This window comes from Abramis brama (assembly GCF_963993115.1).
Source record: "Abramis brama genome assembly, chromosome: 11".
Classification (NCBI taxonomy): domain Eukaryota; kingdom Metazoa; phylum Chordata; class Actinopteri; order Cypriniformes; family Leuciscidae; genus Abramis; species Abramis brama.
The window spans coordinates 7,797,781-7,817,205 of record NC_139973.1 but is presented as its reverse complement, the minus strand read 5'-3'; the positions used below and the strand labels follow the sequence as shown (position 1 = coordinate 7,817,205).

Sequence of the window (19,425 nt, the reverse complement as noted above, 5' to 3'; positions counted from 1 at the left end):
GGGGGGACTAGGAGCTAGGAGTGAGAGCGAGGCAGAGAATGGAAGAGAATTAGAGTGATGGACTTGCCGGCCTGTTTAATTAAGGTGGACGAGTGCAGAGATATGATACAAGCCTCCAGCAAACTGAAAATCCCATTTCACACAACTTGCAAAACATTTCGTTCACTTTTCGCTTCACTTACTGGTACTTAAAAGAGCTTTTAAAAAAAACTGTGTTATTGACAGGTACATTTTCTTCTTTAAAAAGGGCCAAAGTTGAGTTTGTTACATTAAATGTACTGTCTTAATAAATATTCCTGCTCACATTGTGCACATTTAATCAGGGTTCATAATGGGTTCAACAATTTGTTTTCATAACCTTTCAAAAAATATATGGTAACATATATAGTACAATTCTGAAACTAATTTCTGTTTGGCTGACATCATAGGCTGTATAAACGGGAAAAAATACAAAGTTCTGTCATGAAATTCTAGATGGCGCAGGCTGATAGGTCCTTAACTCAGTCTGCTTGCAATCACATCATTCTCTATGGGGCAAAGCTGATTGGTTCCTGCTGTATCATATTTAGTAGCCAATGAGCTCGCTGCTCAACCTTCAAATACTAGTTGCAGCATGCTTTCAGAAACCCTCCACCTTCCCCAGCTCCATATAGATATATATGTATAGATATGTGACGAGTAATTCATATACACTATATTGTACAGCAGAAACATGTCTTACTTGCTCACAGTTGTGTATGTGTTGGCAGTAGCAAGTCCCGTACTTGCACTGGAGCAGCAGCAACAATGACAGCAGCAGCGAAGCAGATCTATTCTGCAAATACAGCAATAAAACAATGCATTAATATTAGATGAAAAACTTATCTTGAAATTTTGCCTTGGCAAAGTGAAATAAAGGTATTTATGAAATAAAGGTAAATCGAAATATAAAAAAAACAATAAAAATGACAATAGCACAACAAAATACCTTGACTAAAATTAAAATGGAAAATATAAAAATAAAAGCTATTCAAAACAGTAATAAATACATTTAGTTTAATACTGAAATAACACTGTTCTGACAGCTAAGCCATAGTCTTGCTATTGAAAACTTCTTTTCGTTTGTTACTCCCAAACACCAAAAAAAAAGAAACAATGAAAAATGGTCATAATTCTCCAGTTTATTCCCACGTGCATTGGCAATTCGGGGTCAATCATATTGTTAAAACACTGTATTACAACATCCTTGAGTAAATTCCACCATTTATGTCCCCTCTGAGAGAACAGTGAGAGCTGTGTTTGTTACTGTGGCATATTTCATGTGAGTGAGCAAGAGTTTCTCAGTGTGTTCCTGGCCTGCCAAAAGGTCAGTTTAATTCTCCTTGAGAAATCTGTGATTAATGTTCTCTTGCCTGTATTGGTTTTTTGGCGACCTTTCCCGTCCCGTTTCAGGAACTTACAAAATGAATCCTATATTTAGTCGGCTATTAATAGAGAACAATAATTTGCAACATTTATATGCATTGGTAAAGTTACTCATGCTCATGTCTGCCGCTTAAACCGATGGAAAATACATTTGCATTTTCTGTGCAACAACTTGTGTTTGCATTTTTTTTTTCCGACAAAGTAAGATGAATGATAATAGTCAAAAGTTTGTGAGTTGAAAAAAGTCATTTCGATCATTACCATCTGGATATTGTTCTGATGATTCTCAATACTGTACTAAGGTTGTTCAAACCAAACAACTGGTCTAGAGTGGGATTTGGACATATGGTAAGAGCTTGTTATTGTAATTCTGAAGTTAGAAATATCTTAAAAAGCAGCTTAGATTCCAGTGTGTATAAATCGGTCCAAAAAATAATGCCACGGTTTCTGTTTCCAAGAACTGTTGCGTGAGCAATTCAAATAGTCTCGTAGTGCCTACTGTGGATTTCATGTACCATGTTCAATAATACATCAAATTCCTCTGAAATGGAGAAACATTCTTGTAGTTCTAGTTTTCCATTCGGAAGGATGCAAGCTATTTTAGGATGCTACTATGAGGGGAAATCTCAGTTCCAAACTGTTCCCTTCTGTGTTTTCCTTCCAAATAATTTCTTTATGATTCTGAATTGTATGCTTGTATAAAAAATAATCTTCTATACAGGTTTACTCTGACATCTGTCAGGCAGCTTTCATCTACACTTCTTCTCAAACCACAGAAATCTCTTATGTATATTTATAGATACAAATCTGCATAAACTGCTACAGCCGTAAATAATTATAGAAACATAAAATATAGAAATCTTCCAAATAAAATACTTTTAACTGCCTTAAAATTAAATGACAGAACTGCAAAAAATAAATAAATAGGGGGGAATCTAAAACACAAAATGGAAGATAATAGATACAGTTTAGACTGAAGATGCATTCCTGGAATAATTCTCCAATAATGTTTTCAAAGCTTGTATTTGCGTAAAACCCACCAAGACCAGTCTCTGTGTTCCATTATCACCTACAGCTATGTTAACATCACAAACTTAAAGAGATTTGAATGCATCTAATGAACAGAAACAAACATAATGTCTATACTAAATGACTGTAAACTGAAGTGGAAGCGGTTTATTGATTTTCTGTGCTTGCCAGACCATGCTAACAAAGGCAATCCAGAGAACTTTGGTTGCTTGAAGCACTGCACGTTCACTTAAAGGGATACTCCACTTTTTTTGGAAATAGGCTCATTTTACAACTCCCCCAGAGTTAAACAATTGAGTCTTACCGTTTTCGAATCCATTCAGCCGAACTCCGGGTCTGGCAGTACCACTTTTAGCATAGCTTAGCATAGATCATTGAATCGGACAGGACCATTAGCATCTCTCTCAAAAAAATGACCAAAGAGTTTCGATATTTTTCCTATTTAAAACTTGACTCTTCTGTAGTTACATCGTGTACTAAGACCGACGGAAAATGAAAAGTTGCGATTTTCTAGGCTGATATGGCTAGGAACTATACTCTCATTCCTGCGTAATAATCAAGAAACTTTGCTGCCGTACCATGAGTCCAGCAGGCGTAATGATATGACGCAGCGCCTGAAAATAGTCCCCAGCTCGGTAATTTCCAACGTGACCGGGACTAAGTTTGTCTAACCTATTAGACCCAGGGGGGTAATTGAGCGCTCGATTTCCGTACCACCCCCGGGAGCCGCCATTGGCTAACAAGCCTTCACCTGCTGTTAGCATCCCATTGACTCCCATTCATTTTGGCGTCACTTTGACAGCGAATAACTTTACATCTGAGGCGTTTAAAGACTCCATTTGTCCATGGTTTATTTCTAAAGAAACACGACAATGTATAAAAGGCTCCATTACCTTGCATCTTACGTTATGGCCCCGTAGAAGCAGTTTTTGTAAAAGTAGGCTAACGATTGCGTCATAACCACGCGAATCTCTGGAAATTACCGTAGAGACAGGAAGAGAAGCTCGCAGTCAATCGGGGGGACGTGGAGGCATAAAGTCCGATAAAGTCAAGGGAGAAGCCCATAGAGAGTCATGACGTTGCTCCTGGTCCTAGCTCATGGACAGCTCCTACTCACACTCTCCGTCTCTGCGAGATTCGGAAGGGAATGGTTCAGATTTCGCTTGGCACAGCTACTAGAAAACTTACAACTTTCAGGCAGGCTGCTCACATCACATCCACGTCGTCAAGCTCAGTTTGAGTCTGCGCAGTACGCTCAGCCATCAGGAAGTGAGGGCTTCTAATTTGCTTCACTTCTCTCCGTTGAAACCTATGGGGTCGCTGTGTCCAGTTTATATACTGTCTATGATTAGACCTATTTTCAGGCGCTGCGTCATATCATTACGCCTGCTGCACCCATGGTACGGCAGCAAAGTTTCTTGATTATTACGCAGGAATGAGAGTATAGTTCCTAGCCATATCAGCCTAAAAAATCGCAACTTTACATTTTCCGTCGGTCTTAGTAAACAACGTAACTACAGAAGAGTCAAGTTTTAAATAGGAAAAATATCGAAACTCTTTGGTCATTTTTTTGAGAGAGATGCTAATGGTCCTGTCCGATTCAATGATCTATGCTAAGCTATGCTAAAAGTGGTACCGCCAGACCCGGAGATCGGCTGAATGGATTCGAAAACAGTAAAACTCAACTGTTTAACTCTGGGGGAGTTGTAAAATAAGCCTATTTTAATAGAAATAGATTCTATATCTAATAGATTCCAGGTAAAACACTCCAATGCCTTCTAAAACTGCAATTTTAGTTGCATTTTTTTTTTCTGTTGATGATGATTTTAAGAAGTTTTAAATGTGTACAATTAAATATGTTCATGTATCTCCTTTCATTTTCTTCAAAACACCCTAGAAACCACTACCAATGCCCTAGCAACCAGAACACCCTATCAAAACCACATAGCAACAAAGCCGCTCCGAACACCTTAGTAACTGCATAGCAATGCCCTGTCAAGTAAATGCCATGTTCCAATTTGCTAGTTTAGATTTATTTATATTCATTACAGTAACTTGGGCTGTATAAAAGACATCCATTGAATATCAGAATGCTTTTCCGTAACCTCTCCACAGCTCATGCTTTTGGACATGCTGTAATGGTATTGTCATAACAAAGAAATATCACACACTCACTCAGTGAGCAACGATGTTCATGACATGTGTCACAATTCATGGCAGGGCCAGTAACATTGCATGTCAAGGCAGATTGCTTTCTAATGTATTTTGGCCTCTGAGTTTCACTCCACTCGACTGAACCCTTGACATTTGCAGAAAAGTAGATCCCTTACCAGTAGACCTACCAACACATGCTCATATTTATTTAATAAAGAGGACCATGAATAATGATATTATAAATTAATGGAATTCCACAATACAATTTCTGCTGTAATATTAGAGCTTTTATCTTATGCTTTTAATCTGAATTCAGAACCAAGCAAAATCAATATGAGCAAATCACATGGCATATAAAAGAGTATCCTAATTATCTTTTCCACTTTAACACGTCCAGACATATCTAGGTCATTTTTGATAAAGAAGAACAATGCATGCTTGAGGAATCAGAAGAGATGTGATGTTGAAGAACGTCTCATTAATACTAGCACTACTGGAGTCTTGACTTTTTCTATCATAGTTTCAAACTGAACTCACTTAGAAACACAATAAAGGCAGTTACATTTACCTTTGTATTGGTACACCTAACACGAACATTACACCGCACTTACTACACATCGTATTCAAGTTTGTTGATCTTCTAGCTTCAATTTCAACAAGAAACGCATTTGGTCTCGAGGGGCGTTTTTAAAGGGCCCCTGAAATAAAATTTTTTTTTTTTTTAGCTTTTAGTATGAATATGTTAGGCTTAAGGTTATGAATAAGCTGGTGTGTTCCAAACCAATGACAAATTTCACATTTAGGAGATATAAGCATTCAAAACTTACAGTCTCTCACTTCCACTAAAATGTATCACGGATTTGAATGACGTCACCGCGGACTTCAGCTTCTCATCACTTCTTCTGTCCAATCAAATGCTCTCTAGAATCTAATACCATGGCCAAAGCGGCCGACCATCCATTATTGACACGTCGCGAAGCAATATGGGTTTTTGCCAGGGTCCATATTGTCCAATACAGCTAACTTAACTTTAGCCATGCTGTAATACTTTGAGTAGTAGCATTCTACTTCATTCTATTCCATTCATTCTATTTCAGACTAACAGCATAATTATGATTATACTACAGTTCACAAGAAGTTAACTTACACAATTTGCTCCTCCAACGAAAATCGTACCAGGGTTAAAGCAGAATAAACCGCCTCCAAGCAACACACAAAGTAGTGGTGTTTTGATCCTGAATGAACTTGTTTTTGAACGAATCGGTTGAGTGAATGATTCAACGAATCACTCATAAAGAGGGCTTCGTTCCTGAGAGATTCAGCGTTTGTGAGCGATTCGGTTGAATGTTGTTGATTCACTCAAAAACGCAGTCCTTTGCTGACGCCTACCGGCACTATGTTAATGTGTACATACCAGGGCAGACTTAAGAAATTGGAAACCATGTAATTCTGAATACAATTTTAGATTTGTAAGAAAAATGTACTGTAAAAGTTTAATTTGTTGTTTTCCATGTATAGGTCATCAGGAACAGTAGCCAGAAGTATTTTTTCCATCATTTAATTAGAGGGAACATTTACACCTCAGTCAGAAAAACGAGACAGTGATTAATTGTTCAAAGACACTTGATTCCCTGTTGAGCCACTCTCCTGTGAATTTGCCTTACTGTCTATGAATAATTTGCAGTTTATTAGCAGCTTGTTTACATGTGTATTGCAGAGAGTGAAAAACTTACTCTCAGTCTCTGCATAACACCAAGGGACGGACATTCTAAAGTACTTTTACAGCACAATTATTTTCTCTATAATTGGTTTACTTGGAAAAAAAGCTGTTACATGGAAAAGTTGTCAAGCTATTGCCACACAAAGAAATCTTCATATATCCATGATGACAGTGAAATGATGGTTACAAATTTCTGGTTTATAAGTTAATTGCTGAGGCCATTCTCCACTGCAAAGACAATATTATAGTCAAATAAAGGGAAATTTATAGTTATCGCATGCAGCAACCTGAACCTTGAGAGACATGCACCATACAGATTTTATCAAATAATTTGCTGATTTTCTATCAGAGTTAGTACTGGCTGCAGATAAAGTCCTAATTGTTGGTGATTTTAATATCCATGTAGATAATGAAAAAGACGCATTGGGATTAGCATTTACAGACATTCTAAACTATGGGAGTTAGACAACACGTGTCAGGACCTACTCATTGTCGTAATAATATTATCACACAGAATCAATATTGATGCCGTTGAAATTCTGCAGCAGAGCGATGACATCTCAGATCATTATTTAACTTAATTTAGCCAAGGTTGCAAAGTCAGCTCTGTGTTATAAATATGGAAGAACTATCACTTCTGCCACTAAAGATTGCTTTATTAATAATCTTCCTGATCAGTTTCATCTCGTCAGCATCCCAGATAGCTTAGAAGAACTCGATGTTGCAACAGAAATGATTGACTCTCTCTTTTCCAGCACTTTAGACACAGTTGCTCCATTGCGCTTAAAGAATATTAAAGGAAATAGTCCAACGCCTTGGTACAAACGAGCACACTCAGGCCCTTGAGAGAAGCCAGAAAAATGGAGCGCAGCTGGAAGAAAACATACGTTTACGTTTTTCGGACTTCGTGGAGAGAGAGAGCACGATTGTGTATGAAAGGCCTTAAAAACTGCTAGATCTGCTTATTTTTCAACACTTTTAGAAGAAAACAAACACAACCCTAGGTATTTATTCGAAACAGTGGCTAAATTAACAAAAAATAAAGCTTCAACACCGGACGTTTCCAAACAGCACAGCATTTATGACTTTATGAACTTCTTTACTTACAAGATTGATAATATTAGAGAGAAAATTATAACTATGCAACCGTTTACTACAGTATTGCATCAGGCAGTGCATTGTAGTCTCCCTAAAGAAAATTTTGATTCATTCATTGCTATAGGAGAGGACGAATTGTCTAAACTCGTTAAATCATCTAAATCAACAACATGTATGTTAGACCCTATCAGTGTTGGGAGTAACGCGTTACAAAAGTAATTAATTACTGTAATGCATTGCTTTTTGCTGTAACGCGGTAATGTAAGGCATTACAGGGGGAAAAAATGTAATATTTTACTCGGTACAAATGTCAGTAACGCGCGTTACAAGCATTGTTAGTTAACCTGGAATAAAGTGGTAGTTTTTTTTTTTTTCTTCATACAAATTCGCCAAAATCACCGCGAGATCAGCAGAGGAGAAACGTCCGCGCAAAATGTTTCACTTCCTGTACGTTAATCAGACAGAGCAGAGATGAGTGAGCCTGCAGCGGATAGTACATTCTCAACAGCGAGAGAGGGAGTTTCCTGCTTACCAGTCGCAGTGGTCCAGCGCCGTTTCCATGGCAACTCTGCGCCGCGGCCGCTCCAGTGTTTGAAAGCGACATGAATGTTCAAAGTTCACGCGCACGGCCATTGATTAAACCACATCAAAATCATGCAGCATTTACAAACATCTAGAATTAGAACATTACTTAAATAAAAATCTCATTAATATTAAATTATACATTTAAAACTGATTTTGGAGATCTATGACTCGTTCATAGACCAAATGGCCTATGCCCACACTACTGCAGTCACTCACAATAATAATTAAAATAAAAATATTTGGCTTAGTTATTATTCATTAGTTATTTTTATTTTTGCTAAAGTTTAAGCCTAAAGTTTACCCCGGGCTTAAAGTAAAAAGATGTCTGTACCATGCGTCCATGCAAAGTACCATGGTAATATTTGAGGTACCATGGTTATATCTGAGGTAGTATGTACCATGGTAATATGTACGGCAGAATGTACCATGGTTATATCTGAGGTACTAGGGCATGTACCATGGTAAATCTGAGGTACCATACTATGTACCATAGTAACATACTGTACAGTATAGTACTTCAGATATTATCATCATGGTACCATGATAATATCTGAAGTACTATAAAGTATGTACCATGGTTATATCTGAGGTACTATGGTATGTACCATGGTAGGTACCATGGTAAATCTGAGGTACCATACTATGTACCATAGTAACATCTACAGTACCATGCAATGTACCATGGTACCATGATAATATCTGAAGTACTATGTACCATGGTTATATGTAAGGTACCATGGTACTACCATGGTACTACTATGGTACTACCATGGTACTACTATGGTATACCATGGTATGTACTATAGTACATCATGGTAAAATTTCTTATGGGTCCAAGCTCAGTCGGATACCACATCACCTTCTACTGGATGTGTAATGAGCTAATTGAGCATCATAAGCTACATTTAGATTGCCAAATCCATATTTGCAGTTATTTTGGTGAGAGTAACTTAAAAGTAATGCAATAGTAGTGTAATGCCTTACATTTTAAATACAGTAATATTGTAATGTAACAAATTACTTTGAAATGACAGTAACAAGTAATAAATAACGCATTACAGTTTCGAAGTAACTTGCCCAACACTGGACCCTATACTGACTAAGCTATTGAAAGAGATGCTTCCAGAAGTCTCTTCTTAATATAATTAATTCATCTTTGTCACTAGGATATGTACCGAAAACTTTTAAGCTGGCTATTATTAAACCTCTTATTAAAAAAATGCAACTTGATCCTAGAGAATTAGTCAATTACAGGCCAATCTTGAATTTACCTTTTCTGTCAAAGATACTAGAAAAGGCAGTATCCTCACAACTATGTTCCTTTTGAGAAAGAAATGATATCTGCGAGGATTTTCAGTTAGGATTTAGACCGTACCATAGTACTGAGACTGCTCTCATTAGAGTCACAAATGATTTGCTCTTATCATCCGATCGTGGTTGCATATCTCTATTAGTATTACTGGATCTTAGTGCTGCATTTGATACCATCGACCACAGCATTCTTTTGAATAGACTCGAAAATTATGTTGGCATTAGTGTAATTGCACTAGCATGGTTTAAATCATACTTATCTGACCGTTATCAGTTTGTTGCAGCAAATGGAGAGATGCCATATCGATCAAAAGTTCAATATGGAGTACCACAAGGCTCAGTACTAGGACTGTTGCTGTTCACTCTGTACATGCTACCCTTAGGAGAAATCATTAGGAAGCATGGCATTAGTTTTCACTGTTATGCTGATGATACTAAGCTCTATATTTCTTCGCGCCCCGACGAAACGCACCAATTCACAAAATTAACGGAATGCAAAGCTGATATAAAAAATTCGGATGACTAGTAATTTCCTACTACTTAATTCTGAAAAAAACAGAGTTTCTAATTATTGGGCAAAAAATCTCTGCACGTATTAACACAGAATACTGTCTAACAATTGATGGCTGCTCTGTCAAGTCTTTGTCATCGGTTAGGTGCTCTTTGATACCAATCTTTCATTTGAAAGCCACATTTCTAGCAACTGTAAAACCGCATTCTTCCATCTTAAAAATATATCTAAATTAGTTAGGAACAGTTAGTTCATGCGTTCATGACCTCAAGGATAGGTTATTGTAATGCTCTACTGGGTGGTTGCCCTGCATGCATAATAAACAAAAACGCAGAAACACAGCAGCTAGAGTTCTTACCAGAACCAGGAAGTACTGTATGACCATATTAGCCCCATTCTGTCAAAACTGCATTGGATCCCCATTAAACATTGTATACATTTTAAAGTATTGCTGACTTCAAAGCACTAAATGGTTAAGCTCCCAGTACTTGAGCGAGCTCTTAACGCATTATTGTCCTTCATGTCTACTGCGATCTCAAAATTCCGGCTAGTTGATAATACCTGTCAGTTTAAATCTAGACTAAAAATGCATCCCTTTTTACCTGGCATTCATATAGAACATTACATTTCTATTATTCAAATCGGTTAATTGATTATTAGGCTGCATAGATTAGGTCAGCCGGAACCGGGGACGCTTCCCATAACACCTGATGTAGGCTACTTGTTACATCATAAGTAGAATAGCATACGCTAATGTTAGTCTTTCTGTTTATTCCGAGGTTTACTGAAGTCAGCTGGATCCGGGCCGTATCCAGATCAGATGGTGGACCTGCGCCTGGACCCATCCAAACTTTGTTGTATTATTTTCATGTTATCACTGTGAAGCTGCTTTGATACAATCTGTTTTGTTAAAAGCGCTATATAAATAAAGGTGACTTGACATGTTTAACTTGATTCAAAACTGAAACAACAGACACTTCAGTGCAAAATAATGCACCATACAGTGAATGAGATTACTGATGAAAAAATGAGAATGTGCTTGACTAACTGAATCAAATAGACTTCATTTGTTAAAAGGTCATTTTGTACTGAAAATAAAATATTAATGAATGAAATATTAATAGATTACAACCAATAAAAACCAAGTTAAATGTTGGCCTTCAGATAACCATAGAAACATTTCAGCTTTATCTGAGTATTAAAATCAACCTTACACTGAGTAAATGTAAGCCTCAGTGCTGGGGTTGGCCTTTACATTCCTATAGATATTAATATATAGCAATGATAATAATGAACGATTTCTGCATAGCAGACAGTTTTTCTTGTAACTGCTTATTAAAAATAGCTCAATTAAACGCTAAAGGCATGAATTTGTTAAAAAGGCCAAGTTATTTTTATGGAGTTATTTAAGTTATGAGATTTTTTTTATTTAAAAAAAAAAAGCTTTCTAATCAATATGCAAAACGCATAACAGAATACACAACTCAACATTATTTAAACACATCCACACCAAAACAAACTGATAATTCAGTCAGTGCGCAATGTTTCATTTACATGCTGAAATAAATTAACATCAGGAACAACATTAATTCTAAGTGCAGTTTAAAGGCACTCAATAAAAAATCTTACTATGAACTCTGCAAATGTATTAAGCCAGAAAAAAATGATGTAAATGTATGTTTGCATCCATAGGCCTAAGGCTATTGTTATAGGAAATGACAGCTCGGTGGTCACCTATTACCTATAGGTAATTACAAAAAAATGGGGTAATCATTTTCAGTATTCAACAGATTGCCTACATTCACAATGAAGTGGCACTCTTTTTGGTTTCGAATAGTGTTGTTAGCTTATTGATTGTAGGGTGTCTATTCAGGTATGTTTCAAGCTGCCATCAAATTACATATTTGACCTTCAGTGACAATGGCCTTAATTTACATTGCTTAGTAATAGACTTATTAAAAACTGTCCAAAATCCAATTTGGGGAGCAGTTTGCAGTTGCTGCATCATTTGTATTGAAATGCATGTAAAGACACCATCTGCTCAAAGTTAAACCTTTGTCACACACAAACGCAAGACACGCTTCTCTCTCTAAATTATCATGGATAGGAACCTAACAGATAATATTTCTTTCTTTCTTTCTTTCTTTCTTTCTTTCTTTCTTTCTTTCTTTCTTTCTTTCTTTTTCTTTCTTTCTTTCTTTCTTTCTTTCTTTCTTTCTTTCTTTCTTTCTTTCTTTCTTTCTTTCTTTCTTTCGCACATTGCACAATGAATACTAATTCTCTGTTGATGCCAGTCTCCATAGTCACAGGGTAAAATACTGAAAGTTTAATCTCTGACTTACAAAAAACGCATGCATTTGACATTCACCATTCAACAATGATGAATGATTCACAATGCACTTAAAGCAGTAGGTCTAAGGTGTTGCAAGACTTTGGGGAAGATGTTATTTCTAACACATGCAATTGCACTGTCATTCAAACCTCACTAGTCAACGTTCTGTGTCTATTCTCCATGCGTAAAGAGAGGCATATTCAACATGACATAGAGAATGTTCAGGTAAAATCAAGTTAATTAATATAAATATATAATTGGTGATTGAGGAGATCTCCTCCTTCTATGTAAAGCTCTTTGAGTGCCGAGAAAAGGGCTATATAAATGTAATGAACTATTATAATATAATATAATATAATATAATATAATATAATATAATATAGGCTAATATAATATAATAATATGGACAATTCATACTAAAACAATGAAATGTATTAATAAAACTACACATAGCAAGTATATTAATTGCTTAGAATCTCATTGAATATTCAAATTCACATTACAGGTGGAATTTAAAATGCATTCTCTATTTATTCCAGAGTGCCACGGTGACAGCGTCCCGTTACCATGGAAACGACCTGCCGCTGCACTTGCCTGTGTGTGTATTAGCTAATCAGCTAACCAACTTAAGTGTTTTAATATTAAAGCGCTCTAACAGCCTAAATGACTAAACGAACCGAGAATTTTTAACACTGTTTTTCGTTCTGCTGGGTGAATGTGGTTCAAATGTGTTGTGCGCTAGTCTGATAGTTACCATTATGAAGGCGACTGCTAACGTTAGCTGATATTAGTTCTACAGAACCGTCATTGTGCTGCAGGGGTTATGAATCAGCTTTTGTTTGTCTCGAAGAGGACATAATAAAGCAACCTTCACAATTCAATCTTTTGGCAGCATGTTTAGAAACGATTATCAGGTAATGTGAGTGGGCACTGAACTATAGTTCTATGCTGTATTCTGCAATTCTTTTCATTGTGTGTGTGTGTGTGTGTAGGGTGGTCTCACGGTTGACATCTTCAGTGCACAAGGAAAAGATCCTGTGGCAAAATGGAAACTGTATGGCAGAAAACCTCCAATAACTAAAGTATGTATGTTTCAGTATGACAGATTTTGCCATAATGAAAAGAAGAAAACTGAGGTTTTTAACTGGTCATAGAAAATATAACGTTATACCCTACAATATTTTTCAGTATATTTTTAGCATCATCATATTTTGCTGTGTTTCATAATCGTTTTATTCTAAATTTAGCTTAAAAGCCTACAATATAAGCAATGTAATGATGGCCTCCCATTTTGACAACTTACCTCAGTCACAAGGTCAGCATGTGTTCAAAGAACGTATCTTTTTTTACCCTAGGCAAGTATATGTAGCCAAGACTCTAAGGCATGTCCATATAAAGAAACTGGCCTTCAAAAATAAACATATAAAGAAAAGAAAAACCTTGGAATAAATGAATAAAAACCTTATTCAGTGGAGTAAAAAGGGACACACATTCATAGAAACACAGTTTGCAGTGCAGAATCTGCCTGGTAAATAATCTCTTGAATTGGATGATGGCTATTATTTTACATTCTCATCTACTTGAAACATACCACGAGTAGCAGCAAAAAGAAGAGCTAAAATAATACCATACCAGAGAAACCTGCACAAACCCTTGTAACTTTAAAACAGCGGTATCTGCAAAAAGTCCATGCATTGCTTTTATGTTTTTATATATCTACTGTATATATTGAGATTGTGGGTACATACAGTAATACTACTGAGGAGGATTATTTGAAGCATCTGTCTTATTATTTATTTTATCTTCTCTTTGTTAACAGGTTTTTGATAAAGAAGTGAAGGGCTTTGTATACAGTCTTGAAGGCAGCAGTCAAACACACAAGATGCAGTTACCTAAGGATAGCAAGATGGCTCGTAAGTGCTGTCAAAATCAGAATAAATCAGATTTACATTTACATTACATTTCAGATTTACATTTGCACTTACATTTCACATACAGTAGCTAACGAAATGCTAGCTTTAGGGCTTAGATTAATTTTAAAGATTACTTAAGTATTCTATTATAGTAAGGCTACTGTTTTTTTATGTCTACAAAGCTAGATTAATCTTTAAGATTAAATTTAAACTGTATTCAAACATTCATAAAAAAGAAAAGAAAAAAAGGCAAACCTCACAGAAAATACAAAAAGCTCACATAATATATTGTTAATATAATATATTGCACCTTTGTTAAAAGTGCCAAATTCTATTTTTGAAGTTTTAGCCTAGATCTGTTACTGTACTTAAGCATCTTCACAACATTGCTTTCTCATTGCAACAAAAAGATCAGTTTAATAATGCCAAGTGTTACCGTATTGTCATATAGGGAGGGATTGATTATTGTTGAATCACCAATTATACATGTATGTGTCTCTTTGTGCGTATCTCTTTCATATCTTAAAATCTCATGTTTCTTGTTCCCATAGTTGGTCTGATTCAGAAGTTTCTGATTCTACAGGTCAACATTCCTTTGGGAAAAGACTTTTCCACGGAGTTTCTGTAAGTGTTTCTATTTAAAAAATAATTTAAAATTTAGTGTCATTGTTAACAGGTTCATCTGACATCTATCTTCAAGCTACTGAAAACAATCTTGTTGTTGCGCTGCTATGATATAGTTAAAATTCAGGGTTTATTACCATGGAGAGTGAATTAATTCACACTTTCAGGCATGCAGATACCACTCCTACACATTCTTGTTCAAACACACGTGAGAAAATGATTAAAGATCTTTCCATCTGCTTCACAGAGCAAGCTATTTAGTTAACTTTGTAATGCTGTCTTCTAGAGTGATTGATGAAGAGCACCTAAAGAGAAGACTCTACTTGTCGACAGTTCATAAAGAGCTCTCAGCAACCCCGTTGCATGCGAGAATACCTCTAACGTGCCTCAAACGAAATACTGTAAGTCCTGAAGAACATTATGCGCTGCTGCATTCTCCACGACTATCTGCAAATGAGCAGTCAGATCATTCTGTCTTAGCTCTGTGAGATACTTTGTAACATGACCAAAAAATGACCTGTAAAAAATGTTCTGGAGCTAGTATGATAAGGTACTACTGTCTGTGTGCAGTGGTGTAATCTGTGTATCGATCTGGACTCCCTCACCACTGAGATATTCAGAGGGAAGCGCTTCCTGTCTCTGGATGGCATCATCATCTCCGCCTGCTGTAAGGTTCGCCGCATCTTCACGATGAAGAATGAACCAGCAGACTGCGTAGATGGAGGTTGGGGAAAGCTTTACTTGATGGACACCATTTTGTAGCCCGCTTTTTAAAGTGTTCGTATTATGCTTTTTTTTTACATTTTCGACTTTCTTTAATGTGTGATGTTGCTGTTTGAGCATGAAAAAGGTGTGCAAAGTTCCAAAGCACAAAGTCACAGAGCACAAAGTCACTCCAAAGGGAGCTATTCTTAATATAAGTAAGCACTGTTTCTGAACTCCCTGAAACGCCTCGATTGTAGTCTTCAGTTTTCTTCTGGAAACGCACACGTCACAATATTCCTCATTTAAATAATTCCCACCCAAAGCATATGCTAAAAAAAAGTGCAGAGGCCTGGTTGAGTTAGTTAGAGGTGTGTTGAAACTCACGGTTATGGTAAGGGACGTGACATTTCCGAAACATACTCGAAGCGCTTGACCAATCACAACACACTGGTCCAGCCAACCAATTGGAGCACATTGCGCTTTTTGGAAGGAGGGGCTTCATAGAGACAGGAAATCAAGCCTAGCATCGGTTCTGGCAGTCAAGCTCGCATCAGCAGACTCTTAGATGATACACGTCTACCTATAGGAATACAACGCCTTGCATCCCTATATAAGGTCCATTCAGTATTATCAGCAGCTTTAATTACCCTAATTTCCCTCCTCAATCACCAGCTCCTCCTGTCGTCCAGACAGGGCTTGGCCTTCTGATATTCCTCTTCGAATCAGACTAATTTATAATAATAATCTTTTCTGGGTACTCAAAATGCTTTACATATGGAAGGGGGGAATCTCCTCAACCACCACCAATGATCAGCATCCACCTGGATGACACAACAGCAGCCATATTGCGCCAGAACACCCACCACACATCCGCTTATTGGTGGAGAGCAGACAGAGTGATGAAGCCAGTCAGTCAATATGGGGATGATTAGGCGGCCATGATGAGTCAGTACCTCAGTTTAACGTTTCATCCGAAGGACCGTGCTTGTTACAGTACAGTGTCCCCATCACTTTACTGGGGCGTTAGGATCCACACAGACCACAGGTTGAGCACCTCCTACTGGCCTCACTAACACCTCTTCCAGCAGCAACCTGGTTTTCCCAGGAGATCTCCCATCCAGGTACTGACAAGGCTCAACCCTCCTTAGCTTCAGTGGGCAGCAGTCTTAGTCTGTGTCTCCACCAAAGTGTTTTTTCCCCGTGTCTAGCGTATTTTTCAATTTTCAATTGTTTTCAATGGGAGGTTTGCATTTTTAAATAGGCAGGAGCGTAAGGAGGCGCTGAGCGTCTATTTCTATTTTTTAGCGGTCGCCGAGAGTTGAAGAATGTTCAACTTTGGGTAAAACGCATCGCTCATCACTGACACTGTCACTTTTTACCCAGCCGTCCAATCACAGTGGAGGAGAGGTGGGACAAATACCACACCGACCAACCGCCACATTCTGCTTGTACAGCGTCAACAGATGACAACAACAAGCATAATAATGGAAAAAAGAGTCAGAACAAATACTTAACATTGTATCTACATTTTTAAATAGAAAAAATACAGAAACAAACTATCTGTGAGATGAGATACTAGTAACACTTCCGTGGATATTGCGTATCATAGCAAGCAAAGCGTCTCAACTAAAAAAAAAAAATGAGAAAATGCTCTCAAGCACCCACAGCTAGGCGTTTTCAGCTGAGCACCTAGCAGTTTCAGCTGGCTAAAAACGCTTTGGTAGACATGCGGCCAAAGGGGGTTATTGCTGCACTCAATTGGTACTCACTGCAGAGTCAAATGATGTCCAGCTCCTCCTCTCTGGAGCTCTAAGGGGGTGGAGGGATAGAGTTGTTGGTAGGGTTAGGGTGTGGTTGGATATTCTAGCTCCACCCATTAGGCCCACATTACATTCGCTAGCTACACGTAAGCTTCAGCCATTTGCCCTGCAGTGCACTCCCTGTTCTTATCTATGCTAGGCTGCATGGATGGTTGGAGAGTTCTTGCCCAGTACAGAACCACACCACCAAATTGTATGCTATTTGTCAATCATCTTTGACGATAGTGATCCTCCTGACAGAACTAAACTGAGTGTTACTGACAGACTGGAAAGAGAGGTGGTGCAATAATGTGAAATATGTGAAAAATATGTTTTTTTGAGAAATCAAACTTGAAAACCTATTCTAGTAAACCCCAAAAGACAAAATCAAGACATTGAAAGGGGGCATAATAGGTCCCCTTTAAAGTAATTTGTGTAAGTGCCACTTTCCATTAATAGGGTATACTTTGGTATACAATTACTTTAATTAGAGCACAAAGAGCACAAAATCTAATGTTAAATGTAATGTTTAGCTGTGTCCTACATTTTTTTGCAAACCTGTTGCTGCATGACTTTCCTCCTATTACAAAAAACAACAACAAAAAAAAACAAATCCATACAGTTCCTCCTACGAAAATAAATCAGTTTCTGCAGCATGGCAAATAAATAAATATCATTCCATTTTCCAATGCAAGATTGCATTATTGACTGCACACCTATTCAAACCTGTAATTATAGAGATGGAAAAATATAATATTTGTGACATTTTTAACATTAATGTAAAAAATTGTATGACAAGCATTTTTTCTTGAATTAATGAGAAATACGTTTAGCGAATAACTAAAAAGCAAACTTAAAAGAATAATTTAATGTAGGCTATAAATATATAAATACATTTTGTATATTTAAAAGAATTATATTTATTATATGTTATATTAATGCTTAATATTAATTATACAGTCAATGTTAATAATGTTAAAATATTAATTCATACTTATTTTTCTCAAAAAACGAAATTAAACTGTATTCATATTCACAAAAAAAAACTGACAACAGTGTTGCAAAAACGGCAAACCTCGCAGAAAATACAAAAAGCTTAAATAATGTATTGTTTGACCTTGGCTGAAAGTCTTAAAGTTAAGCACCTTTTCACTGACCCTTTCTTGAAAAAGATAAAAAATTAATGGAAAGTGCTAAATGCTTAGCCTTACTTTTTGACCTTAAAAAAAATTGCTTTCTCATTGCCTAAAAACATTTACTTTTTGTATTTTACTCTAGGTTTAGGTTTAGAAATAGGAAATGGTCCAAAAGAGGAGATTCCCAGGAACTGTCAGTTTCCTAGTGAAGTTCAGCATGTTGTCCAGCTGGTGAACATGAAGACACTGGGACAGACTGATTTAAAGGGAGGACCTGCGAATTCAGATACTGGTCAGTTCCACATGCAAATACTTCATCTTTCAATGTAATTTCCCTTCTTTGCTTAACTCAGTGTTGAGTGTTTAACTCAACTGAGTCATAAAGTGTTGTGCTTTTCTCCTGTTCTTTGCTAAACAGAAGGTCAGTCCCCTCTGCAGAACTCTCCTGCTATTTGCTGTCTGTTAGTTTGCTGACAAGAGACACCTCTTGCCAAGAGAGCTCTAATCATCTCTCTTTAGTCACATACCTGTCCACTCTGCCAGCCCAGTGAGACCTTCATAGCTGTTCTTAGGTTTTTATTTATCCAGACATCTGTTAGCCTCACATCACAGTGCCAGACTGCTGTCATCTCACCTTTAGATTCTAGAAAAAGAATCAAATAATGCCCTAGCAAGATATTAACAAGAGGTCAACTGACAAGAGGTGTTGGACTGTAATGAGATTATATAAAATGTTTCTACATATACAAATACCGCAATCTCTAGTTCTACATTAATAATTTTTTCCCTGTTTTATCACCTAGCAACAATGTATCAAAACACCGTGGGCCTAGCATGAAACCGTGTAGTTGTGGCTCACAGCTTTGGATCCTGAGCTGGCTGTTATGCTGAAATGACAAATGGCAGTATTTTGTGTTTTGCTGCCAGGTTGCCATGACCTTAACACTGCTTTTTCTTGCAGCGTTGCACTAAATAACAATTGAAAATACGCCAGTTCCAAACCAACAGATGGCAAGGGCCTCACAATTACAAGGATTATGAATATGAAAGCAGTCGTATTGTCATAGAGAATGTCGTGATGTTAGTTTAAATACAAAAAATATT

General features: G+C 37.0%; 1 protein-coding gene across 5 annotated transcripts in view; it reads left to right on the top strand.

The window, feature by feature from the left end:
• Positions 1 to 19,425, top strand: part of cfap20dc (CFAP20 domain containing) — a 60,295-nt gene that overhangs the window by 14,495 nt on the left and 26,375 nt on the right. For 2 of the 5 annotated variants that reach the window (XM_084128296.1, XM_084128295.1), the window contains exons 2-8: positions 10,592 to 10,743; positions 13,137 to 13,226; positions 13,964 to 14,057; positions 14,609 to 14,681; positions 14,968 to 15,082; positions 15,252 to 15,405; positions 18,464 to 18,613. In XM_084128296.1, the coding sequence (XP_083984422.1) occupies positions 14,027 to 14,057; positions 14,609 to 14,681; positions 14,968 to 15,082; positions 15,252 to 15,405; positions 18,464 to 18,613 (523 nt within the window). In that variant the 5' untranslated portion in view covers positions 10,592 to 10,743; positions 13,137 to 13,226; positions 13,964 to 14,026. Of the gene's footprint in view, positions 1 to 10,591; positions 10,744 to 12,683; positions 12,741 to 12,907; positions 13,059 to 13,136; positions 13,227 to 13,963; positions 14,058 to 14,608; positions 14,682 to 14,967; positions 15,083 to 15,251; positions 15,406 to 18,463; positions 18,614 to 19,425 lie in introns of those variants that run through there. The other 3 variants (XM_084128293.1, XM_084128292.1, XM_084128294.1) reach the window with 2 other exon arrangements.